Below are 27,435 nucleotides of genomic sequence, written 5' to 3' on the forward strand. Positions count from 1 at the left end.
ATCAGAATTTGATTATCCGGGGAGCTAATTGCACATACTTTCGAGGAAGTATGCTAATGGTTAATTTTCTCAGCCATCAACCAGTCGTTATTTTCTTATGGAACAAAGTGCATCTATCTCGGTTGGTTGGCAGGAATGTCGTGAAATTGCGGAGAGGAAGGAGAGCAGCAAGCGAGAGTAGTGACAGAAGGATTATTCGTTCATCATCTTGCAGTTCAAAATTCCACTCAATTCCTGTGTGTTCGCTAGCTGGTTTGGCACAAGGAATTTAATAGGAATTGCTTTTGGGGCAAAATGTGGTTGGCGTGCATAATACGGATCCCTGACAATCCTAGAGCCGCAGCAGCAGCCTAAACGGATCAAGAAAACGCGGAGAACTAAAGTTGGCCATCATTTTCAATCATGGCAATCATGTCATGTCAGTTCAAATTACCACTATGTGATGCACTGAGTGCAAAATGAAGGGAGAGTATGGGGCAGGATAAAGACGTACCAAAATGCTGACAGAGAATCATCACTCATCGCAAATGTATAAATGTGCTTGTAATCAATCAAAGCTTTCTTCCTCCTTAACTTGCTTCCTCGCCGTTAAATTTACATCGGGCTAAGTTAACGATTAAAATTCGGCTCAGCATGATTCACCGCGTTGCGTTACGTATGCAGATTCCCAACAACAGCGCAATAATAAAATTACGTGTCTACGGATTCCATCAACGCAACAGCGTGAATATCCCAGCACAGAAATCAAAGTGTAATAAAAATAAAAGGAATGGAATTGGAATCTCGATATGGTTATCAAGCGAGTCATAAAGTACGTACTTTTTCCTTCCAAGACAATAATGCGACAGATCATTCTCTGGAATGACAGTGCAATATGTAATAAGTTATCCAAACATCAATTATTTTACGCCTCCTCGTACGAACTAGTAGCCCATAGATCTACACGTACATACATATGTACAGGCATAAAATATACTTCTCTGATGTCCTACTCAAGTTTAGCGTAACATTATTACGATTAAACGTTAAGATGATTTGTCAGGATGTCTGTCTGTCCGCCCGTCCATCCGTGTGCAGGATAAGTCTCTTACGACACAAGCTACCGACTTTAAATTTTTCATCCAGCATATTCTAGCCAAACGTAAGGTTTAATTCGGAAATGGTCACGATCGGTACTGTAGTTGGTCGGTGGGGGTCATTTAGATGGTTCGGGTTGACTGAACGAAAATTTATTAGATAATTGTCATCGGGGAAGCTGTTACCTGCAACAAAGGCTTTCGCTAATTTGCTAAATCATGTTTTGCACTGGTTTATTCCAACAACAAATCACGAAATTATATGCACATCGTTTATTAAGAGTCTGGCTTTCAGTGAATACTTAATACCGTCTTAAAAGGCCCCGCAAAGTTGTTTGCAGTAGGTTGTATTACTATAATTGGGGTTGCACTTAAATGTGTGGCTAGTTCGCCTAAAAATGAGGGGATGATGTGATATGGTTCATTGTCCAAAGTAGTTTATACAACTTGCATACAATTCATAGGAGTGTATTCGCAGACTCTTTCGGACGAATGACGCAGCGAATGATGAAGTAGTTGGACCAGAGTGTGAAGGCTTTATTCTGGCACCACTGTTGCCAAAGTAAGCATTTGACAAGAATAGTGCAGCACACACACTGGGTATCATGGCACCCAGCGTGGTGGAGTAGTCATTGGCAGTGTGGGTGAAAGTGAATGAAACGTGCCCCGAGGAGGTGTCCAAATCCGAGCTTGGAGAAGGAGGACAGCATCATGAGAGAGCAGAGCTTAGGAGCGAGGACATATAATAGGGTCTGACAGCCTCAACAGCCAGTTGAGCACGCAGAGGAGGAAGCAACGTAAATAATATATGATAAATATTCAGAGATGACAAATCCTCGCTTTCCTCACAACTAACCGCACGCCATCCAGCCAAGGAAAGAAAATCAAAGTTGCCACATCCCCAGCAAAACCACCAACATTTATTTCCAAAATCTAAATAAGAGTTGCAAAGTCACAACTTGCGTGTTCCCTGCTTTCACTACATCCTCTCTCCTTCTGCATTCTTGGAGTTATCTCTCAACTTTATGCAAATTTTGTACCCACAATCGTGAAAATCATGCGGCAACAGAGGTGTTCGAACTTAGCATGTTAACTTAACATGCTCCATTTACTCCTATCAAACTTGTCTCCTAATCTTCAAACCAACCAACTCGCACCAACAACCAACGGATATCTAATGCAAATTATGTATATTCTCAAGTGGAGACGAGGAGGAAAACCAGAAGGACTCGACCCAAAATCACACCAAAAACATGGCAATACAAAAAGTATACCCTTCTAAATATATATTCCTCAGTTGTACATACGTATGTATGCGATAAAGTGTGAAAAAAGCCAAGATATTTGTTTTTGTTTCTTGTTTTCCTCCAGAAAAAAAAAGTTTTTACGACGTTGTTGAAAGAGCCTGGTGCGAGACCTTTAGAACAGATATCAATTTTTCTTCTTATCGTGTCGCCGATTTGGTCTTCTCCACCACTGGTTCAACACAGTGGTTGAAGTGGACCACAAATTTGTATTCAAATAATGAAGAATCTTTGAATAAAGGGATTCCACAAACTGCTTTCTCCTTGACACCATCCACCACAAGTACACGTTCCTCAAAAGTGTTTGGGACTTTGGGGAACGAACACATCTGGTCTATCCGGCATGGAAATAATAAGCTTTGGCCTGGATGCAAATAAATAAATGTCAAGTTTTAAATCTTTCGTGTAAATCTTGGATTGAAAGAGAATCCGACCGGACGGGATAATGCAATGAAAGGTCAGAAAGTAATGGATCCAGTGGGTGGTTGTTTTCCTCTCATTGCATATAATTATTCTGCCTACATCTTTTAGCCCTCATAATGCTAATGCCATGCTAATAACCGTACATGCATATAACCTGGATATGCATAATCTCTAGACACCCACTGCCTATGCACACCTACATAAACCCATTTCTGGCTTTTTCCCGGAAAGCGTAAAATTTAATCCCTATAAAATAAATATCCCATTACGATTGTCACCCACCACTTTGTAACTTTACAAATATGATTTTAAACTTTGTCAAGTGAGACTATGCCATACATAGGACGACAGTTCGGAGGAGTGGAGGGAAACTCGTCGACCGTAACCACCAGATAAGAAAAAATATGTAATAAGAGTAATGGTTCAAACATTTCCAACGCACTCTTTCCTCCCATTTCCACATTTGCTTGCTGCTTCTTCTTCTTCTCGGAATCCCTTAACAGGATGGGAGGAGGATATGTGATAGTGATACTCCAATTTGCAACTGAGGAGAAAGTTGTGTTTCATACCCCAATGCATTTTCGCCTTTGCATGAATAACATTGTTACTCTGACAAATAAACGGAGCCTTTCCCTTCCAGTAAATGGACGTGAAGATGTATTCCACTTTTTAAACCGAGAAATATTCAGTAATATTTAGACCCAACTCAACTAACTAAGGATGAGCGATGTATTTTTATGTACAGTGCACGAACACGGTGCCCGCTTTCTTCCTACATACATACGTCCCAGTCTCGGTGGACGTGCACTTAAAAATGCAAACTGGAATGTATGATGAAGTGGAAAACTGTTATGATGAATACGGAAGGAAGCACGTCATAAAAGTCAAGACGCCCACTCTTGGGACACGGTTTATTTGGGCTGACATGTGAATCAGCATTTTACTGCTCAGTAGCCTTCCAATTAAATATTCAGCATTCATTAAAACCCAAAGTTGCATGGAGGAGCTGGAGGAAAACTAACGGAGGTTATTGAATGTACATACACAAATACGTACACTTATGCAATAAGTTCATTCGGAGCACACCAATGACTAATTTGCATACGTCCTACATGTTTATCAACAATGCTACAAATTCTGCAAATATTATTATAAATATGCATGAGTTGCACACTGCCGTGAGGCAAGGTATTTATAAATGCAAAAATAAAAAGGGTGATATTATTTGGTCCGATAAAAATAATTTTACATTAAAAATACCGAGACTTTTAACTTACCGTCAATCAAATCGAACTGTGTGGACCTCACACTTTGGTCATCTTTTTAGCTTATTCGTAATTAATAATTAGCACACTTTTCTTATTTTCAGACAGATAAACTACTTCGAATTTGAAATGTTTTCTTGCCATAAAATTCACGCACATAAAAATTGGAGAGGAATGCATACGATGTGGGAATACGCATACAATGAGAGTGGCAAACTGTTGCTTTTCCTTCGTGGGAACATGAAATGGTTCACACCGTATGAATAAAGTTAATTACTTAATTGTAACTGTGAGGCTGCCTGGTTGTCCATGATTTATACAAAAATAAAGTAGGCTGGTATCACTTGTCCTTCCCCTGCTGCACCGAGCCACTGTGTGTGTACGGTTATTTTAACCCAGTGGTACACTGCCTTGATTGGATATGAGAGGAAAGCGTGTTTTCACCCAGAGACCAAGTTGCAGACTGAGTGGAAGTGAATGAGGTCCCATTTTGCAGTGAGGAGAGAGATTGGAGAGAAAGCAGCGAAAGTACAACAGGCAGTCGACCTTCTCCTTCGTCTTCTTCTTCTTCATGGTAGTACGTATGAACGTAGTGCTGGACGTGGTGGTGGTGCTGGGGATGGAGGAACGAACTATCTTTCATTCATATCACCTCCGGTCTTGTCCTAAGTGCTTCAAGTTTCCCCAACAGTGCAAGTTTTGTGATGGCCGTATGGATGCACGTAAGACTGTTGCACACGGGAATGGCTACGAGTTGCTTGCTCACAGCAAAGTATGTCCTCAGCCAGAGAGCTAACCGCCTCGCATACCGCTGGATAAGCCGACTACCGCTCTAAATACCTACAAAAGGTAGTTTGGAGGGAGTGAAAAAGCTAATTTGGACAGAGACAGAGAGCGAGCTGAAGAATATAAATTTCGACCAGGAGTTGCCCAACGATAGACGAGGAGGAAGTTGTACGAGAGAGAAATAATTGGACCCACAAAGTATTTCTCAAGCCATGGAGCAGTAGCAGAATAGCAATCCATGTGCATAGACTGGACGACGGGTTATATTTTATGGCAATTCAGCACAACTTCCTGCCATAAGTACTGCTGCATATGTGGTATAGCACACACAAAAGCAATAATGACCAACAGACACATAAGACCCATAATAAATATGTACATACATACATGCATCAGCCTTCATATTCATCACTCATTATCGTAGCCTTTGCAAGAAACAAGTCGCCGAAAGAAGAGTACAATGGAGAACAATAGAGGCAAATTATGAACCCTGGGATTATATACTTTGAATGAGCCCATAGCAGTATTACGATAGGAGGCACATGGGGCGACTGCTTTTTTGAGAGAGAATCACGCACTTTTCCCACAGTCTACAGGGTGGAGTGCACACTAGTTGCTCCTCGTGACTCGGGTAGGAATGACTAGAGTGAGCAGCCTCCTTTCTCTCCCACTTACGCCAATCCTCCGTCCTCCGATCCTCTCACTTTCATTCATAAATCCTGCTCGGCCACTTTTCACACTTGAACGACCACGCTTCCGAAAAAAAGTTCAAAATGATCTTGCAGCGCAACAATCGGTTGACATGCAATGTGTCGGAGTACGTGTATGTGCATACCTTACGTCCGTGTAGGCTAATCTGCTATTGACTTACCTGTTTGGGTGCTGGTGTCAAAGAACGCACACGTGGTTTCCACGGTCATGGTGGCAATCGTACCGTCCGTAATTTGGGCGCAGGAGTCTCGTCGACCTCGCGTTTTTGTAAGTTCTTCGCTCTGAGTTGACTGCCTTCTATCGGATAATGCAAAAATGCCTTTGAATCAATTATGTCCTTTGATTAACTCGGCGAATGTTAAAAAGCGGAGAAATAGGATTGATTCTGAAACAAATCTATTAAATGTTAAAATGTAACCCTACAAGAATAAATAAATAGTAATATTTTTGATCTGGCCATAGCACGTTGTAAAACAAGTTCTTGAAGCAAGAATCAGGAGTACGACTGGTGAACATGCAAATTACTTGGATGGTAGGATAATGGAAAGATACAACTCCCATAAAACAAACAAATGACTCAATGCACAAATGACTATAACTTCCTCGTACTTTCTTATGGTAGGAAAATTTGGCTTGCTAAATATAGGGTTAAGGTACATATGTACATATGTTGGTTAATGCATGAAAATGAATGTGTACCGATTACTGCATCAAAAGTGAATTAGTAGCGAGGGAGGGGAGGACAATAAATTAGACAAATTATTGAGTGAAACAAAAAGAACTGACATTTCGCGATCATTACGTATCCACACTATCGTAAAAGGAAACGACTCAAAATACTTGAGCAATAAAATTTCCAAACTATTAATAACAAGTTCAGGGTGAAGATCTTACTAATGAATGCATACAATTTAGAAATAAGTCTTACTATAGATTTACTATGTGTTTACACATTTTAGTTCTCTATGCGTACTTGGAAGTTTTGATCATGCAAATTACAAGGAAATTGAAAACCAATGAAGTAAAATAAAAAATTATGTCGAATCACGAAATGTGTAGAATTGAGTCAATAAGGGAGTAAATCATTAGTTGGTCGTATTCTAAACGAATTCTTGATGAGCAATCATCGATGATATGGTTGTGACGAAAGAGAGGAAACGATAAGGATCGATATTCGGACAGAGTGGTAGGCCGACCTGAAATTTCTGCAACGAATCATTTCTTCCGTTGTAGATTGTCTCCGGAAGCCGCGAGCAATTAAAATTTCCTGAAATGTAATAAAAATACGGCAATATATAATTAATTCTTTTCAATTTCATTAATACTTATGAGCTAAAACCTGTACTTCTGTCGTTGATTGTCTCCTCAAATTTGGTGGTCTGGGTGTAACGGGGCTCGGCTCCCGAGATGAACATGTTGACGATGAGTCTGGAGACTTTTTTGACCCCCTCCTCTCCTCGTTCACTACCTGCGTTCAAAGGCAAAAGAAACTCATTCAGATAGTGCTTCTCATTTTATTAGAAGACACGTGTATGTGCAATTTCTTTATGTGGACATTTCAGAGGAACATCTCGACTAAGACTCAAGATCTCAAAACAAAAGTGCAAGTTGAAATGGTCCATTTCAGAAATCACAGTTTATGAATTGATGTTTTACTGAGCCCTGAGTTATTACAGTTGATTGTCTTCGGGATTGTCTTCTTTTGCTGCGTCGGTTGAAGCGTGGGTCGTCTTCTGCTGCAGAGTCAGGTGATAACGAGTCCCTCCTGGCTTTCCTCGACCATGCAGTCTCATCACTGGTCCCATCGTCAGGTGAAAGAAAAGGTCTGGAAGGGAGAGAGAATATAACCTTGTTGTTCTTGATGCTCTCATGGCAAGGGAAATAATAATAGTGTAGGGGACGTGCCACATCATACATTCAATAATATAATAAGGTCACATCACAAAATCTGACATGACGATGACAACTCTGATGAGGCATGGGAAATTATTGACACTGAATGATGGCCGGCCAGCACACATTCACATGTACTAAATATTTGTGTATAGAAAGATAGATACAGTCGGAAGAAGCATACTATTGAGAAGAAGAGTTTAGTTAAGTTATTTTTGAAATAGAAAAATGGAAGGCATTTTTTTTCATCTGGAAGAGTTTCACACATTTCGCATCACAGTCAAGTCAGTCAACAGCAACTTGAACTTAAAGAAAAACCTGTCTCAATTCAATAAAAATGTTCACTTCTTGACAGGAATGACAAAACGAAAACTAGGAATATTTTTTGCAGACAGGACACAAACAAAAAAAACCAAATCCACTTTGGAGAAAGTTGCACATGTGTGATGTGTGTGTTATGTATGACGAGACGGGTGGTTGGTTGGTGACATTTTTTTCGATTTATGTGTTCGAAAGCATGTATGCGTACTTGTTGGACTACTCTACTGAGACTAGCTTGCTGACACCCACAAAGGGAAAGATTGCACAGATAACAAAAACAACAAATCTAACATTCCACGAGAAACGAGAAACGAAACGAACGACATATGTGCCAGAGAGAGAGAGAGAGGGAGGAAGAAGAGAAAGTTGGTTACTGTTTGTGGGGTGCTGTTGGTTGTTTGTTGGAATACACGAACAGAAAATAAGTAAGTGGAGGGGAATGACGACACGGAAATTATAAAGAAAATGAACTTAACACTTTGACTTGGACAGGTCTTCCAGTTAAAGAAACTCTTTTTCCGTCACGAAACTTTTTTTCCTGTCCCTCCGTCCGTCCCCCGTCTAATAACTCACTAATCTTCGGCATCGTGCCTTGTGCTCTTTGGACACACAACAGAGAAACAAGAATACATCAGATATTCATCATGGATTTACATCATTAACGGAACACGTAGCTAGCTTATTAAATATTTCGTATCACAAACTGCATTTCAATAAGTAATATTCGCATTCTGGGCAAATTCGCATTCTTTGTGTAATGTGCGTTCATACATACATGTACTTTTCATCCAATTATATTTTTCTCAGTTCAAGGGTACATACAGCAAATTTATTAGTACACGACCCTACATCAGAATAAAAAGTATTGAGTCAGGTGAAAGTGGACAGAGTTTCAGTCTAAAAAAGAGTGTGAGTGCAAATTTCGCGACAAACACGAACTTTCCTCAAGCTACCTTCCATTTGCTAATCTTATTTGAACTATTCACAAAAGTTCTAGTTGAAGTCCCAGTTTTTCATTGTACAAATCACATTTAATCCACTCGTCGGAGTTTGTTGTAAATAGGACTCAATCAACCAATCTATCCCCAATCACTTGGGGATAAACAACGGGTATTTGCCTGTGGGGATTGAGCGGCTGTGTATTTACTGGTTGGTTGTTCCCTGACTGAACCATGAGTGTACATTAACTGGAATAAGGACAACAAATCAAAGAACACTTCATACTTTGATCCCCGTCTCTTCGTTCCGAATTCATCAAGCACCGTAGATTGTCGTCTTAAGCGATGTGGTTTTGGTGAAGTCCGCTCAACAGTTGGTCGACTGTTACGTCGTTGAAGCTCTTTTTTAACCTTCTCACTCGAACTGGGCTGATCCCCAGCGGGGGACACGATTGGCTCCGACGGTTCTACACAAAATATACATCAAAAACACTTATTTTTTCATGTTTCAAATCATGTGGGGTAAACAAATGGCGAGCATTAAAGTCTCGATCCACTTTTGGCTATTTCTAGTCCAACGCGGCATGTCTAACTTTTCCATGCAAATGTTATAGTTAATTTTGTCTGCTATATCAGATGGCAGCCTAACGACATCCATTAGCATATTCGTCAAAGTATTCATACGTATAATATGCTCTCAATCCTTCAGGCTGCACAAAGGAACAGGAAGTAATGATGGAGAAAGAAAACAATACAAAAGCGGAGACAATTTATGAGAATGGGGTACGACGCCGTCCTTCAAGCCTCAGTTGGAGACCGCACACTGGGAGTCTCTCCTATAAAATAATAATGATAAGGTTCTCGCTCAGCCTCAACAGCGTCTGTTTTTTCTTCTCATTACCACCCCACCTCCTCAACAGACTTGTCTTTTGCACAATATGCAACAACAACAAATTGTAATAAGCGAACTATGTAGGTTCTCGGAACGATAAAACGACTGCATACGTGACACGTTGCAAAAAACATATTATTTGGAACTTTGATGGAATCATTCTCTGATCAAGTTGTCAACTCCGAGGTTGATAATATTTTACAGCTCATAGAGAATACATAATGGATGACGCAAATGTCTCCGATTTATGTCTGCAAATGAAGGGGGATGAAATGGCATGTTGTTGAAATGCCATAAAATGAATTTCAATTCCGCCAAGGTCCCATGTGTTTTAATTTTTTTAGACACAGCACATGGACCAATTGTAAACCCAATTCCACTATTAGATATTTACTACTGCAGATTTGCAATGTTATTCACTCTCATTTCTCTACTACGGATAAGACCCCAACGGTTGTACTCATTCAAATGCCACACTATCCGTCTTAAAGCTAAATGCAGACACTTATTCACAAAGGTCGGAATGAGCGTGGAAGAAGCGTACAAAGGGACAAAAACGAAATATTTCTCCTCCACCCCCTTTCCGAGCAGAGTTTGGCGAGCAGAGTTGACTTTCACTTTTTCTTTTCATTCATCAATTATGCACCACATTTCCCAAATGCTTTACTTTCACCTTTCTCTTTTTCTCGCACTAGAGTCTAACCAACCAAGGCGAAAATACGTAAACGTCCAAGTTTCACTCCACTTCATCCCACCTCTCATGCAAGTTTTTTGCCCTTTCAGCCCATCGTGCAAACAACTTTCAATTTTCCTCCTTCCCCAAGTAAACTGTTGGCTAAATCTAAAGGATAAGGATAAGGATAGAATGGCATTATTGGTAAAGCGAGCCGAGGGAGCAGCTACGTATACACGATCGAGGACCTCATTCTCTTATTGCCTATAGCTCCTCAGCTAGCCCCTACTAAACTATATGTGCATGTACATACATAAATTCGAAGATTGTAGAGTTAGGGAATGAGCAAGAGAAACTTTATATCGCAACTTGGTTAATCAAGTTCATTAATGTTGGCATTGCTATTTAAAAGCTCGCAGATTTTATGCTCGAAATTAAAACCATAAGCGGTGAAACAATGAAAGAAAAATGGTGAGCACTCTGAGCCGGCTTGGAGATATCCGTGAGGAGAAAAATGAGTCAGCGTTTCGCAAATCCTCATGAATTATCGATTTATTCTTACGTCCTTTTTTCGTTTTTCTTTCTTAGAACAAACTGACAACTAAATCCAACATCTCTAACTTACGGTGGCAGGTGGCTGGAGGAGTTTAGCGTCCAGCCCTCCGGATGGTCATCGGACGTAGGAAGGAGGAGATTAATGGGCACAGGGGGAGAGAGAAAAAAGAGAATGTGATTATTACCTGGTGAAGTAACGATTCGTTTAATGGCTGTCACAGAGCCACGACGCAGGGGTTTGTCGACGGAGGGCCTCGTGGGCAGTTTCCCTCTGTTGATTCCAAAATTGAAATCTGCGGACGATTCTCTCCTCTTGGTCCGTGTTGCAGTGGCTGAGCTACTTATTGTCGAATCACGCCTCGACCATGGTAGTGACCTTAACAGGACAAGGACAAGAACAAACAACCCGCAGTGAGTAAATAATATCGCCCAAATTTTGCACATCTTCCACTTTTGCACATCTTCCCAGCATACAAAAGGTGGTCCTGGTACATTCATATATTTGCTCAGTGGGAAAGAACAATTCTCAAAAATGGCTGTTGTCATGTATGAAATCTGGATGAGACATCCTTCACGTGCACAAAAGAGCAACAGTGAAATGGGAAACATGTTTTTATCAATTTCTCATCGCGAAAACAATTTATGCAACACACAGAGCGACGTTATCATGCCGAGGGCACTTCAAAGATTGATGAAAGCGTATTTTGTTGAGTGTGTGTATCAAACACTTGAACATTTGTATGTCACTAGTTTTTGTTCCAAGGTGTGAATTTTTGAACGTGTATGGAACACTCACTATTATCCTAATGCTTTGAGCTATATGCTACGAATTATATAAGCGTCGTCGCTAGGGTATGAGAAGCAGAGTATGCAAGTACCTTGCCAAGATAATGTCCGCCAAAGTTTCTCGTCTGGATAACGACTTGTCCTGTTTTCTAAGGCCGCCGCCACTGCCCCATTCTCTTAAAATATCCGTTAACTGTGCTAAAGAACTTCGACGGCGTCGAGATGTTGGTGGCGATGTCTCGCGAACCTGTGCATTAAAACAACGATTGATTGAATCGTCATTAAATTTATATATAATTTTCGCTTTCATTTTTATTACTATTTTTTATTACTAATCCATGCAATTAGGAATGCAATACATGATGCATATGATCACACAAAAAATTATTATCAATTAATTTTTTACCGTCAACGGGGTAATATCGGTGGTAATTTGAGCAGCAGAATCACGTCTCCCAAGCCTTGCCCTGAGAATTTCCTCCTGCTCTTGTTCCCTGAAAAAATACCAACAAAATATTATGATAAACAATTAAAATATATAAAAATTAAAACAAAATGCGTGTTGTGCTTTCTCTCAGCTTTATATATAAGTAAACATTTAACTTAGCTCGTAGCTCTCATTTAAAATGAAAACTGCGCATCTTTAAAATCAATATTTATAAGATCTTCTAACAAGTGAGGAGCCCAAGAAGACGAGTGTTTAATTTTTATCGTGAGCATACTTCCCAAATGTCGTTCTTCATTTCATTCTTGGCTGTAAAAGGTATTTCTTGGAAGCAACCCTATTAGGAAATAGCGCACATATTTTTCCTAATAATTCATTCGACTCTAAAGTTTGCATATTCCTATATGACGCACGTCTACAAAACTTTCCCTCGCCATTCTACAACTTTTACCTAGCGGAACCCGCTCATAAACAGCACGAGGAATCTGGCACACACAATTCTCCCTAATTCTCAATCTCATTAAGTTAGTTTTCCACTTTTCCGGTAATGATCACAGGGAAGGGAGAAAACTCAAAAGTCTTTCCATAAGATATAAATCATACACAGCCACTGACAAAATCCAAATTATGTCATGCAACTTCACTAAAATATGAGATCTGACTGTAATAAATACATTCAAGTGAGATCCTATACCACACGACTGCGTCATGTACAACCTACATACGAACCGAGACGATGAAGTCGTCGCGTGGGAGGGTTATGGCGACGGGGGGAACTTATACCAAGCTATCGATTTTATATATTAACTTTTGTCAAAATTGCAAATTCGTCCACTGGTCTGTACAAATTGCCAACTGGGCATTTCATTGGAATGTGGTGATATCAATGCAACATAAAAGCTGGATCAGATTGAGGTGCTCTCTCTCTCTCGTCCTCCTTTCCACATGGTATAATGAACAGGGCTCAACAGTTGACGTTATCATACGTGCATACGTCCATCCAGCAGAGGAGGAAAGGGATTCAATTTCCAATCGTAATTTTCATCATTTTCTGTCAAAAGTGAACCATCACCCTTCTTTTTTGACGTTCTTCATTGTTAGCCAAGAAATATTATTCACGAAAAATGAGAATCTTTCCTGTGCGTCATTGGCTCATTTCATTTAATGCGATTTCAAAAAATGTCTTTCAATATGCAAATCAAGAAAGAGATTCATGCTGCTCTGGTAAAAAAAATTAAGTATATTTCAACTCAAGGTCGCGAAAGATGCTACATTTCCCTCCTTGATTTTTCCTGTGTAATATTTCCAACCTTGAACATGGATATGAATTACTTGAATTTTATACGTCTTGGTGTCACGCTCTCCTGTCACACGAAATGAGAAAATGTCAGTATTTCTTTTATTCATGTTCCCATTCTCCTAATAAGTAGTTCCGTAATCCATCAGCCTATATAGCTTACAATTATGGTGGATTTGATTACGTTTCCATTTGACACCAACGTTGCGAAGTACTTGATCAGCATAAATATCTCGGCTATTGTCGACTTGAATTGTATCGTATGACTGTGCCCTTTGCTTTAATATTGGTCTGATGGTGACGTCCATGGAGCTGACAACATAAAATGATTGCGAATCATGATTTCTAATACTTATATACTCGATGATTTAGCGGCACGTTTCTCATACATGAGGGATCAAATTGTAATTTACACTCAATGTTGTACTAGCGTCAATACAATGCATCATTCTCGACTCGACTCCTTGTACTAAAATGTCCGTAAATATACACAACCACGGCAAAGCTCGTTCCTTCCTTCGGAATTTTGTGGATCCCGTGGCTTGCGTTCAGATGGCCATGACATATTTGGTTGATGTTTAAAGACAACCATGTTCCGAGAACAACTGTGTGGTGCTAGATTTGTTGAACTTTTGGCTTAAGTTGATACTGCTCAAATCAAAGTAAGCACATCAAAGGATAGTTGGACGACTTTCTCCCTCAAACCTAAGCGGATCCTACTGCTAGCTGACTTTCACTCTGTTTCTGTTGTAATAGCGGATATTAATTTCACATTAAAATTACTCAAGTTTCAAAATCACGTTGGCTCGCACAGAAGCAAGCCATCCAACGCGTAGTGTCTGAAATGTGAAAAGAGTTAAGTTCTTCAGGCATTGTCCACCATATAAGTTCAACTCTTTCCAGTCGGTGCGGATCAGTGGAGGCTAATGGGTTCTTTTAATAATACTGCCACACGACCTTGGGCCACATCATCTCTTCCCAAGCCTGATATTGATGCCTGTCTGCTAACGATGAAGATGGAATGATCAAAGAAATGATTCCATTATTTTCAAAATACTTACCACAAATGGAATTTGCAACAAGTCTCAACTCAACTCATTAAAATTCTGAACGCTGTTGTTTGTCCCATAACTTTCATTCAATCATTATCCACCACACGATCCCTACGTGGCTGTAGGGATCCACGTCGCAGTGATTCGCACACACAATAACAAATATGTATCTCTCCCCAGAAAATCAAAGGGTTATTGGAACGGAAGATGATTGCCTGATTGGAAAAGTTTTTGTCCTTCTTCACGCTCATTGGCAGATATATAGCAAATAGACGTAAGCTTCCGCGTCGATCGTCCTTTGTCGCAAATTCTTTTCAGTAATGATCGAATGTAGACATTTTTACTGATATATAATTATGACCTGGCACGATTTTATGTAAGTGAAATACAGTGTTTATATAAATCAGGACTCCAATACTGCGCAGTATTTTTGAGTGAGTTTGTCGTATGCTTTTATTCCTTAATACATTATAAATAGATAGGCTACAATCTCAAACAAAAAAAATTGGTTTGATTCGTTTTCAATTTGGTTGTCATCATATGGCTTTATTGCGCTTAGTATCACATTTCGCGTGTTACACTAGCACCCTAAAACATAGCTTCGATGGTTGAACAGACGTAAAACTATCTATCGTGCTTTCATCTAAAACATTTTTTCTCTTAAAAATTTAACTTGAGATCATTTTAAAAATAGTTTCTACTTGGAATGTAATGGCAAGCTTTGTGTAATGCGCTAGGCATTACAAGAATAATTAGCTAATGAAATAGTTTTCTGTTAAAATTTTGACAAGCAATGTTGAGAGAGAAAGTGTTTTTAATGAAGCCCAATTTCCTACTGCCTACAAACACATGCGGTTTATGTCCAAGGTATAGTGTTGCAAGCAATTCCTTAAATTACTGGAAATTCTCGAAACTATAATTACAAGTAAATAGAGTGTTGGTTTGAGTTTCATCAACTTTCTCCCTCCCTTGATGACAACGTCCAAAGTTGATTAAAACACATTTATGTGCGTGTGCTCGATATGTAAGTATCTACATAGAAGAAGGTGGTTTGACGAGGCTGTCATCGATGGAGGAGGAACAGGTTGCGGTCTGGAGTAGATTTAATCAGGACCTGATGCTGTGTGCAGAATGCGATGGGATGTGATACATATATTGAAAGAGTGCTTTGGCGAATCACATTACTGGATAGAACCATACACTTCTGGATGAGCATCTTACCAACCAACCAACCAATTACATCACGGACCCACTAACTCACTAAACTTCACGTTACTTAAACTTGTTAAATTCCCCTTGTAACTTTTTACCAACAGAGAAACTCTGCCTAGTTTGGTAGTTTGTTAACTGGGAGAAGAAAGCTGTTAATCGGGAGTGGCCTGAGCTGGAAGATATTATGGATTATTAAATACTTGGAAAAAGCTTTCTCCTCCTTCGTCACAATGTTACACTGGTCTCAATATGCTAATAACTCTCCGTCTCCTCGTCTGCCTTACTCTCTCACCATCAACAGGTTAAATTGTTGACAATCCACACTGCCGACAGACACCAACTCAAATAGAAATTTCTGAGCTGGTTATTAGGATGGCGTGCTAATTAGATTTGTTAATGGAGAGCAAACCTAATTCGTGATATTCTCAAAGTGATCACCATGTCGGCAATGCTCAAACTTTGTTTGCGGGATATTCCTCAAACTGAAGATGATTCATTGTCGCTAGCCAGCTGCAATCAGGTTGGAACTATTTTGAACGAAAGCCAGTGTTGTTGCTCATCATGCAGAAAGGAAAGTTTGTATCAAGGCGGTTCCTTGATTGTTTCTGTTTTGACAAATTGTTAAAGAGGTTATCAAATTTAGATCTCATAGGTTCCAGTAAATAACCCCTTGATTCAGTTCCAACATGGCCTTTAAAGGGCAGAAAATGATTAGCGAGTTTGCCACACAAGAAAAGAGCTTGCTTATTAGATCCTCAGCGATGGAATTTGACACGTAATTTAATTCCTGTCCACGGGACTAAACAAATTAATACTAATTTTACGCCTATTCACGAAATGACCTGCAGGGTTGACGTCATTCAGCACAAGGACTGGGTGGCAAATTGCATTGACCGAATCGCAACACCCGGTAGTACGAGGAGTGAGGGGAGGAATCATAATGGAATTATGAGAGAGAATTACCAACAGAACGTATTTACACGACTTTCTTTCATGCTGTACTTACCGAACAAGTTCATCGAATCCATTTCCTCCCTTCCAGACCAGTCCAACTTGATGTGACAGGATCGGCAAGTTACACACGAAGCAAATGGCTGTCATATTCCTAGACGGTCACATACAAAATAGAACACAATTTATTTTATAACTTATCCATCTGATCATCAAGTGTGTCATGCAAGAAAGAGAGAAAAATAAGAGGAAAGTTAGCATCTTACTATTTACCATGCAATTCGTATAATTGTTGTGATTCTTTGATTGCTCTGTCTTACGACTTCAAGTCACAAGATTTGATCCTACAAGTGGATGCACTACTGCCAACCGAGGTGGTACGTTTGCTATGCACCTTGCTTGAGTTCAATCAATGCTGAATCACTCTCATATTTGCAGAAATGCAGTATGAGATGGTATGTTTGGCGGAATATGACATTAGCAAAGATGGACCAGGGCAAAAATAGAGTTCAGAGAAATTGTGGCACTATCTCCGTCAGAGTTGTGTGTGGGTGTTCTCTTATTTCGAGCCTGTGGAGTGAATCGAAGCTCTCACATGGTTGGCAAAGCGTTGTAGCTGTCAGAGAAAAGAGACGTATTACACACTTAATAAGGTACCGAGACGTGAAGAATCCGTTTAGAAGATTCAATCCTGATGAAAAAGCTTGGGTGAAATGAAATACAAACACCGAGCCACCACGGCAGTAACACACTCCACTTACCACCAACCAACCAACCCACTTTCACTTCACAATCTCACCGGAACAAAGCTACCTCCAACACCATCCATGCACCTGACTTGCTTCCTTCCTCGACACAACATTATGGTCCGCACACTTTCTTTCTGCCCTCTCCAGCTCAGCTCACTGGAGATTCGTCTGGATGGTGGCAGATCTAATGGAGGCAGAGTCTGCTCGAGGAATGTGTGATGGATTTGACTGGCCAATTTGGGAGGCAGGAACAGCAGAGGAGAGAGAGAGATGGTCGTGGAGAGAAGTGCCGACTCTGCTGCGAATCTGACTGAACAGACTCCAACTCACTCTCTCCCCACTGCGATCTTGTGCGATCTTGTGCCAGGATGAGACTTTCTGCCTAAACAGCCTACACGCCAAAAGGTTTGGTTCTGCCTAGTCCTCCCTGCTTGCCTGCCTGCCTGCCTGCCTGCCTGCCTGCCTGCCACCCACCACGAGCTCTACCACTTGTGCTTTCTCAAGAGAGAAAGTAGATTTTGACTCTGTGGAGGATTCCCGGGTTGTGGAACTTCAGCTTGTCATGGGCTATGAATTCAATTCAACAGGATTCAACACCGATGGATGAATGACTTGGACAGACCCGAACAGAAATTGCGATATGGTGTGAGTCCCGCTTTCCCCGAAGCAACCCTCCAAGCAGGCTCAACAGTAATAACTGAAGGCTTCTCCTCAGTAAGAAAGACGCCACCAGATACATAGTTACCTAGTTTATTGCATCATTTGTATACAGCACATGTGAAAATTAGTATACATACGTTCGCTGTAATATCAACAAACATTGGCACATACGCATGGCATAATATATACTTAGATTGCATAATCGTCAGCTCGTGCAGCTAGTTCCAGGAGTCTTTATGGATATTTCAAATGCACACTAGACGAGTATTTACATGTCTTATTACATGGTCGCGTCGGGTGTTAAATAGTGCAACTTTCTCTCCAAAAAGCCATCTCCACATCTAAGTAAAGCTGTGGTTAACGATTAGCAAAGTTCATCATGAGTAGACTTTCACCCAAGAAGACCAACTGGCACCTCCGCAATTGCACAACCCTCGAAATGCTTAAAATTCAACAAGCTCAACTACTTAACGTAAATGCACCGGCGCGTCGATGCTACACACGTCTCCTACATAGAGTTGCAGCCCAAAGAAACTAAATTTCTTTGAAGTTGTATATTGGCGAGGATGTGAGAAAAATAAAATTCGGATTTCAATACAACCCGACGGTTTTGCTGCAGAAATTCGTAATCATGAAGAGCTAAACAATTTCAATCAGATTCATGTGCACATAAAAGTTGCTGAAAATCAACCGACTGAAATACTTTAATCTCAGTAAACTTGTACTAATACTGCACGGCGAGAGTCTCCACTAACTCTCATTTATTGGTCCCGTGTCAATAGTACATACTTAGGATTAGTTGGCCCATGTTTGCTTATGATATTTGAGAAAATCTTATCATGAGCATTAATTGATTAACCACAAGCAGATTATGTACCGACTAGCTCAATTTTGTGAGTATAATTTCGACGTCAAAGTATTAACAAATCGGAACAAATCGCAATTGTAATGACGAATGCAACACAACCAAAAATTATAGAGAAACGTGTTATGAGTGTTAGATAAAGGAAATGTCTTATTCACACATACTGACATGAAACACAGCTAGTCCGGTGGAATACCTCCGCACGGTAGGCTTTGGCATTGGTGAAACACATGTAAAGTGTAATAATCCTCTTGAAAGTAAAATTAGTGTCTAATTGCACAATGCTATGGAGTGAAAAGGGGATTTGTTCATCAGTTTTAACCCGAGTCAAGTCTCATGTAACCGTGGTGTCTGTCTGTCCGAGACACGATATGGCCAAAACGGCTGATACGATTGAGTTGAGATTTTTGTATGTTAGACAAAGTTATGAGTTAAGTTCGAAGATGAGAAAAATCGGTCAAGCGGTTGACCGGTGCGGGTCATGTAGGTGGGTAGGATATGATGGGCCAAAATTTCAAAATGGTATTGGAAATTTGGCACACAGATTGTTAATTGCTTGCAATGAACAAAGTATGTATCAAATTTCTGAGGTGAAATTGGAAAGATTTGCAGCCAGATGGACCCTAGAGGGTGACCCATACGTTTTTCAAAAATTGTTATTTACTGAGAAGCAATTTTTATAAAAATGGCTTCTGCAAGTAACTTTTAAAGTTCAAGATTTAAAAGAAGCCAGCCCCACTGCTCCTGGTAATCAACAGGGAGGATTTGTAAATACCTAAAAATTTGATGTCAAATAATAGAAAATATTTAACAAACATTGTACCAACCTAGCCACACGGGGTGATAATAGTAGTTGGCAGGTCAATCCGGACAAAAAAATTTAGAAGCGGTGTCGGTCCTTGACTCGGGCTAATTGAAGTCTCCATTGTAGATTATTATATTACAATTTCATCACGTTCCATGTAGCAACATAAAATTTACTGAAGCTGAATTACGTTTGAGGAAATAGTAGCGCTGTCGTGTATCTACAATGTACATACTTCTTAAACAAGTAGAATACTGTTAATTCAGATATTTTTTACCATAATCAACATGCCTCCTGCCTCGGAATGTCGACCAATGCGACTGTTTTGTGATTTTACTACTTATGAAAAGGAAAGATTTAAGGTACCACAAGAGAGTTGGCAAGGAATTATACCACTCAGGAGGGGAGGTTGTGTACTATCAACTCCCGGATTTCGATGCCCTTTGGATATGTTGTAGTGTCCCATGAATGTACAACAACCCTGAAGTGGTTTGATGCCATGGCCACATTTGCTCCCGCCACACCCACTCAAAGATGCCCAAAAATCGCTTTCACTCCAGCTTTCACTCATTCAAATCCTCGCCAAAAATCCAATTTTACTCCGATTTTGAAATTTCTTTCACCATTATACTCCCAGATAGTTGCTCTCTTATATCCAACATCAAGCTCAACTTTTTTGATGATTATTTCGCAGCCATAATTTGCTTTGTTGACTACCACAACAATGCTAATTCAGAATTTTTAATTTTTAAAATACTAAAAATTTCAAACAGTTGAATTTGATGTTGGATATAAGAGAGCAACTATCTGGGAGTATAATGGTGAAAGAAATTTCAAAATCGGAGTAAAATTGGATTTTTGGCGAGGATTTGAATGAGTGAAAGCTGGAGTGAAAGCGATTTTTGGGCATCTTTGAGTGGGTGTGGCGGGAGCAAATGTGGCCATGGCATCAAACCACTTCAGGGTTGTTGTACATTCATGGGACACTACAACATATCCAAAGGGCATCGAAATCCGGGAGTTGATAGTACACAACCTCCCCTCCTCAGTTTGATTGTAATTTTCTCAGAAATTATAGTAGGTAGAAATTTGGTTCAAATACAAATTTTGTAAAAAAATTACTACTCTAAATTTTGGTAAATGTCCCCTTCTGCTGTTACTTATACTTACGTATTTATATCCAAAATAGTCGACCATGATGAATTTTTTTAAAACGTCCTAGCGTCAAAACCATACGGAGCACAAACGTGGGACGACTCCCACATCGTGCGAAATAGTTTTACTTGGGGAGCATAATGGGTCTCATTTCCATATTGTCTTCCATACTTTTCGAAATAGCATTTCTATACTTGCCCCTCCATATTATTTTATGTTTCTGAGGACAAAAATGGTTCACATCTCTTTACCAGACACAAATGAGCCCACAAACCGATTATACACCCTGCAGAAATATATAATGATTCCAAATAACAACCATTATGACCTTAAAGTCCATCCCCTCCATCTCGGGGAGCTCTTAAAAATGTCCCAATGCCCTTGTTGTTATGCGGAGCCGTACTTCATGTCTTGACTCATTTTCTCTAAAAAATCATGTTGCTAAGTCCAGAAAAAATTGAAATATTCAACCTCTTGTGGTACCTTAAGTGTAAGAGAAAATATAATTAAAGAGTAATAAGACAAGAAGTAATTCAGCCCTTTGCGTATAAATCACGAAGTGCAAATATTGAAACTTGTTCTTCAGCAAATATATTTGCGTGTCGTTCCATTGCTTATTGCGCAGTCGTTCATTGTTAACAAAACCAGCATATGACATGAGTTGGTCCCATTTGAGTTTAAAAATAGTTGTGAATATTTTTACAGCTTTCACTTCCTCCTTCTATGTATATAAATATACATAGAATTAAAGGCGCTGAATATATTTATATATTCATCTAGACCTAAGTCAGTGCTTCCCAGATCTATCTGATTTGAGAACAAGAGTGGTAATAAATTTTACGCACGCCCAAGGAAAGCGCAAACTGTTAACCACAACGTGAATGTCTCGCATGCTGTTGACCTATTCGGAGGCGAGATAGCGAAAAGAAAGGGCCAGACATGACAGGAAATTATTTAGGAGGTAGAAATAGGAAGAGAAGGAATTGAAGCGGAAATCAAATAAAAAAGTCCATTTGCATTTGACACAAAAGGAGCTCGGGTAAAAGAGCATGGCGAACGATGACACGACTCTGTATAACTTTCTGCCCGTGAAACCACCAGGCCAACAGTCCTGTTTTTAGAATCTTTCACTCAATTTACTTTCCCCTTCCATTCAGCCAACGTGGTACTAGCAGAGTTTAGAAATGTTGCGATACAAAAAATATTCAAAAATTGCATCCTCAATATACTAAACTGCGCTAATGTCTACATTTCTAATTTAACACATTGCATCCGTGCTGAATTGATTGGCCAACATCAGTAAATCACATTTCTTGCTCATGTCCATTTCACCCTCATTGTAATGACAATCTCAGTATGTGCTTTCCTTTTTGGTGAAATTATCTCTATCAATTTGAGCATGTATTTGGAATTTCGCTCTAAGTGACGGTGGTGGAGGTAATGTGATGCAAATCTCTTTTCTCCACTTATCATCATCAGAAGGGCGCATTTCAGTTTGCAGAGATTCCATCTTCAAAATGCAACTTTCGCTGCGTTTGTGTTTCACTGGAATATCCAGGAAAGTTTCTTAATATCATTGTGGCTCAGAAGAATAAAGTTGAGCCCAAGGAAGTTGAAAGCAACGACGACGACTCAACGCTCCGGGCTTGCTAACAGTGACAATACCACCTTCCCAGACGAAATGAAACGCGGCCCAGAACTTTTCTCGGGCGGAATGAATAATGAAACTCATTTTCTTGAAAGTTTCATTATGTCAAAGATTGCGTTTTTAAGTTGACACAATCAACAAAAATATGGTCGGGTGTGAATAGAGAGATTAAATTTACTACAGTAAATGTATGTAGAATTAAATTGAGGTGCTGGTTTGGAGTACATAAAAAATATACTCATGAATAAAAACAACTATGCATAATTGCATGGGTGGTTGAATTGAAAAAAACAAACATGCCATGTAAAGTTTTCTCATTGAAATTTCAATCTTAGCAAATTTAACGACCTACAAACATATCTCGAATCTCGGCCTACATATTTATTTGGTTCTGCTCATAAGCAAACTTTTGTGTTTGTCAGATCGCGAAATAAAAATTATTGTTAACTGATTATAAGATGTGATTTAGATAAAAATAATCAAATCTGATTAATGCTAGTGCCCATAATAAGAAGATTGTTGTGTTAATTTTGATGCGAATTGCAACCCTCCGTAATTGATGTTGCTGCACGTAATTATTAGACTTCGTTAATGACGTTCGACACGACAAAACATGATTAGCTATCGTATTATATGTGTATGCATGCCTTTCTCTATAATGTAGAAAAATATAGATAAGTATATGGAAATAACAACAATGAAAAATAACAAATAGCACTGATAATTAAAACATATCGAAACTTGTTAGGAATTATATGAGATGACTTTTAATGTCAAAATGATTGTAGTTCATTATAGTGTCATCTAGAATTTATTACTTTCCAGGCCGCATGTAGAGCATGATAGCTGCTACTTTGGGTATTATGATCAATAGCAGTAAAACAAATAGGATTAACTTTCTCTGATATATCCAATATTCTGTGTGGGTGAGAGTAATAGGTATTTGGCTGCTTCCGTCTCAAGTCTCTTGCATAAAGCAGAGCATTAGAAATATATATGTGTCCCTGGAAGAATAAGCTCGAGTCCTTCTGACAACCCGGCCACATTGTTGTGCAAAAGGACGGGAAATATAAGCTGGTTGATGGGCGGTCCGCCTCTCTGAAGATTACGGAATGACGGCCCATCGTTCCCAATAATGAAGCAGGAAAGCTCCTTTCTCCAGCCAGACTAGCAATCGCATCGAGCCCAATCTCCATCCAACTGACTCACTGAATCCGAAATCCGTCTCATAAAAGGTAATCATCAGCAGAGTCCGTGCACATACTTCCCTCCTGAATATGCTCTCCTTCCAGCCTTCATACAAACCCACCAACTTTCTCCAAATTCTGAGTAATGCTACTTCTTTGAGTTTTGACTTTGCTTTGTCCTAAACCACGAATTCGCCAGCAGCAGCCCCTCTCTGTTTTCACATATTCCTTCCACATTCTCCCGCAGCCTGTGACTCTCCACTTCTGCCCTCCTTCACAATGCTCACCGGTCTACAGTCGCCAACGAGTGAAAGCCCATTATCTGCATTCCAAACATATGTACTTGCGTATGTGTTTAGAAATGGAATCTCTCTCACCGTTGCTTCATGTCATATTTTGGAACGATAAAGGAATGTGGAAATTCCAAAAGGGAAATGCACCACGTATGAGCAAAAACTATTATTGTGCTGTTCATTTTCTAAATAATTTGCAAAGTTGTGTGTTTTCGGAATGTCACGTTTCCGAACATATCGCACAAAATGGAATGGTTATGTGCACATATTCTTCCAAATGAGGAGAACAAGGAGCTTGTGTAGGAAGAATTCTTTCTCCCACGCACCGACGTGACGTGAAAAAGGTTGGGAAAAACATCCCAGCCGCACGTATTGTGTGTCTTGAATAAATATGTATTAGATAAATTGCATTTTGAGGTAGTAGGACGGAAGGTGTACATGTGCACAGGGTGGGACGAATGTATAACGTGACACTGAAATATAACACCTTGATATCTTTATACGACCCAACTAGACTGCAATGTTGCAATTCTCTATTTTTACCAAAAGCACACAAAAAGGCTCCCTGCCAGTGAGCTGGATGGTTGGTTCACACAAATGTCAATCTCCAGTAGGAATTTGATTTTCCGACGAAAGTGAAACCAATTCAATTTTGTGGGGAGGCATTGGGGAAACAATGTTAGACGGTAGGATATCGTTATCGTGAGGGGTCGTCGTTTCTATAATGTAAGCAAATGTCTGCCCAGAGGGTATAAATGTAAAGAAAATAGAAAAACATCTCGTTTTCCACTCGATTTCATTTTCTTGTCACCATATCATCCCATTCAAAGATTGATTGTTCACAGACCCTGCTGTTCCTTTCCAAGAAAATGCATATTTTATTTTATGCAGTGCCCATTATTCTGCCTGATAATTGACAAGAACTGAATAATAGATTACCTGCATATTTATTTATGTGCACAGCTCTGGAATAACTGTTAGTGCATACTTTTTTAATCCTGATTGTGAAAGCTTTTGACAGTTATTGAAGTTGCCTTTGATCAATAGACACGAATCAAGACATCCATTTATAAAAATAGCTCTGGAAGCACTAATTACAGCTTAACATCCTTGCCAAATCCAATCTAAATTGTTGCATGGAGCGGCTTCATTGATTAAGTCTTGCGCCGAAATATGAATTAATTCGTCTAAAAAATAATGCTTACTTTAGACGAATAACTCACGCGAATTTATTATTAACTAAACAGTTTCGGATTATCATTTCGGTTAGCTAACTGGTTTCGGATTATAAAATCATGCATTGTAAAATTGTATCTCAAATAGATTGGATGGACCAATCAATATTATGTAATTAGCACAGCCCAACGGAGAATAATTAAATAGGTCAGAAAGGCTAGACACTGGTAGCCCACATTATGCACAATCCTGGACTACAAGAATTCCATTTCAGCCAAAACTTCATCAGTTGCACAACAAACAATTCACATCTCAAAATATTACACTTGATTCAACCCATCAACAAACATTCCTTCTATTTTCAGTAATAATTATTGTTTATCAAGAAAAGTACTTGTGACTACATATGCATCGTTATCTAATAAAGCATGTTTTTACTATTTTTGAATCTATTATTAATTTTTGATACTTTGTTAGTGCGTCAAGGTTAATTTTAATTTGTTTTTCATGTATGTATATAGTTACATGGCTTGCAATAGAAAATGGTCTGTCACCATCATTTTTCATTCGTTTTTGTAGGCCGCAGAAATAAATTTTCTAAAAAATTGACTCTAGTAAAATCTACAAGAAAAATTCGGCCTGCGGCGTACAGATCCGGTTGTCTGTTTTATTTTTCTCTCAAAAATAGATCCACGACCTCGAAAACCATACATATTCACCCTGTTGCTCAGCAGTGTACATTCTAGCCAATATCGGAACCAAGAATTGTACGCCAGAAACCAGACAGATCAATTTTGATATTAAGTTACCATTTTTATTATAAAAAGTTATTTAATTAAAATATGAAGCCTTAGTATCGCCGTTTAGGAGGAAGAATGGTTGATACATAAAAGTGCATAATATCAATCAGTCACTGGTTGAGCTGTTTACACGGTGGAATCGAGAGAAAGGTAAAACATTCGGTTTGTTTGGTTTGGTTAGCAAATTACGTTTCATTCAATTCTCGGCAGATCGTCGTCTTGCCCAGATCGGTCTACACGACGAGCTGGTCTCATTCTTTTACACAGCACGGTACATAGTTAGTTGTCCTTCTCGATAACTGTACTTATAGAGCAGCATCTGATGACACGATGAGTCCGGCGGTAGTGGTACGTGAGAACAAACCACGGAATCAAAACAACTTTGGTCTGTCCCTCAGTTTCATCTCATTCAATGTTTTGCTACTCCGTGACTGAGAGAACGGATTGCATGAGCTTTCACTCTCTATATTCGTCGCAGGAATGGCATTTAACATTTGGCGAGTACAGCAGAGATGTTTGGAATATCTTTAGAGATAGATCGAGTTTCCAACCAGCTATATACAAAATATGTCCGCATGTTGCACGACTACTTGGCCTTTGTAGAAGTGGATTCAATTGAACCAATTCCATCCATATCTCATGGAAAATAAATAACATCCGGGTCTTCGTCGGCTGGTTATGTATCGCCTAAAGTTTGTTTGCTCTTTGTTTATTCTGGAATTTTCATCATATTTTACTTTACATTTCATCTTTCTTTCTTAGACCCAAGTTCCAAACTGATTTATTTATTTATTTCACCGTTATCCACATCAGCACGTGGCTTGGAATGTAATTATGCAACTCCGAGAGAGGGATCGTAATTTTGAAAAATGATGGCTTTCACCAGCAATAGAACACTTGCCTTTTGATAAAAATCAGCCAGAACATCATGTGTGAGGTTTCGTAGGATGACGGCAATTTTCTCAGCCACCAACCATCAGTTAATTAAATAAAGAGCTGCTTTTAGGTATCATTTGTTGGATATGGAATTACGTCCACCCACCCACGGCAAGAAAGCTCTTAGATGATGACTTCTGACCGAAATCACTAAATAAAATGTTCCACTGGCTGAAGAGCGGACGTGGAGCACGGAGAAACGAGGACGAGATAGACAAATTACTTGATTGTCTGTAGAGAAGCATCCTTCTTCATCCCGTATGTGCCATAAATAAAATAATGGGCAACCTCAGAATGAAAAGCGACGAGTGGAAGGAGGATGTTGTGTGGAAGCATGTTGGACAGTTTTGTAAACATGGCTGCCTGGCCGTTCTCCTCTTTCACGTCACTTTCTCCTCAGCAGGAAGTGACCAAGGGAAAATCCAGCTTTCCGCATACACGCATCAGAAAGAAGGACGTCTCTGTTCACTTGGCTGTGCACTTTTCCACTTACGAACGTACGTTAGCCCATAATACCCTTTCCACCCACTGCACACTGCCAAATTCGGAGATGGATAATTGAATATCCGATACGATGAGTT

The 27,435-nt window shown here is 39.5% G+C and overlaps 1 protein-coding gene across 9 annotated transcripts in view; it reads right to left on the reverse strand.

Annotated features, from left to right (window-relative positions):
- LOC110846270 overlaps nt 1-27,435 on the reverse strand; it is a 76,707-nt gene that overhangs the window by 35,165 nt on the left and 14,107 nt on the right. For 2 of the 9 annotated variants that reach the window (XM_035849052.1, XM_035849051.1), the window contains exons 5-14: nt 16,636-16,734; nt 12,030-12,117; nt 11,716-11,870; nt 11,023-11,213; nt 9,004-9,184; nt 8,256-8,378; nt 7,222-7,390; nt 6,905-7,033; nt 6,762-6,832; nt 5,726-5,862 (exon numbers count right to left, since the gene is read on the reverse strand). In XM_035849052.1, coding sequence (XP_035704945.1) covers nt 5,726-5,862; nt 6,762-6,832; nt 6,905-7,033; nt 7,222-7,390; nt 8,256-8,378; nt 9,004-9,184; nt 11,023-11,213; nt 11,716-11,870; nt 12,030-12,117; nt 16,636-16,734 — 1,343 coding nt within the window. Of the gene's footprint in view, nt 1-5,725; nt 5,863-6,761; nt 6,833-6,904; nt 7,034-7,221; nt 7,391-8,255; nt 8,379-9,003; nt 9,185-11,022; nt 11,214-11,715; nt 11,871-12,029; nt 12,118-16,635; nt 16,735-16,853; nt 17,621-27,435 lie in introns of those variants that run through there. The other 7 variants (XM_035849059.1, XM_035849058.1, XM_035849054.1 and 4 more) reach the window with 7 other exon arrangements.

Source organism: Folsomia candida, unplaced genomic scaffold (genome assembly GCF_002217175.1).
Source record: "Folsomia candida strain VU population unplaced genomic scaffold, ASM221717v1 Fcan01_Sc003, whole genome shotgun sequence".
NCBI lineage: Eukaryota > Metazoa > Arthropoda > Collembola > Entomobryomorpha > Isotomidae > Folsomia > Folsomia candida.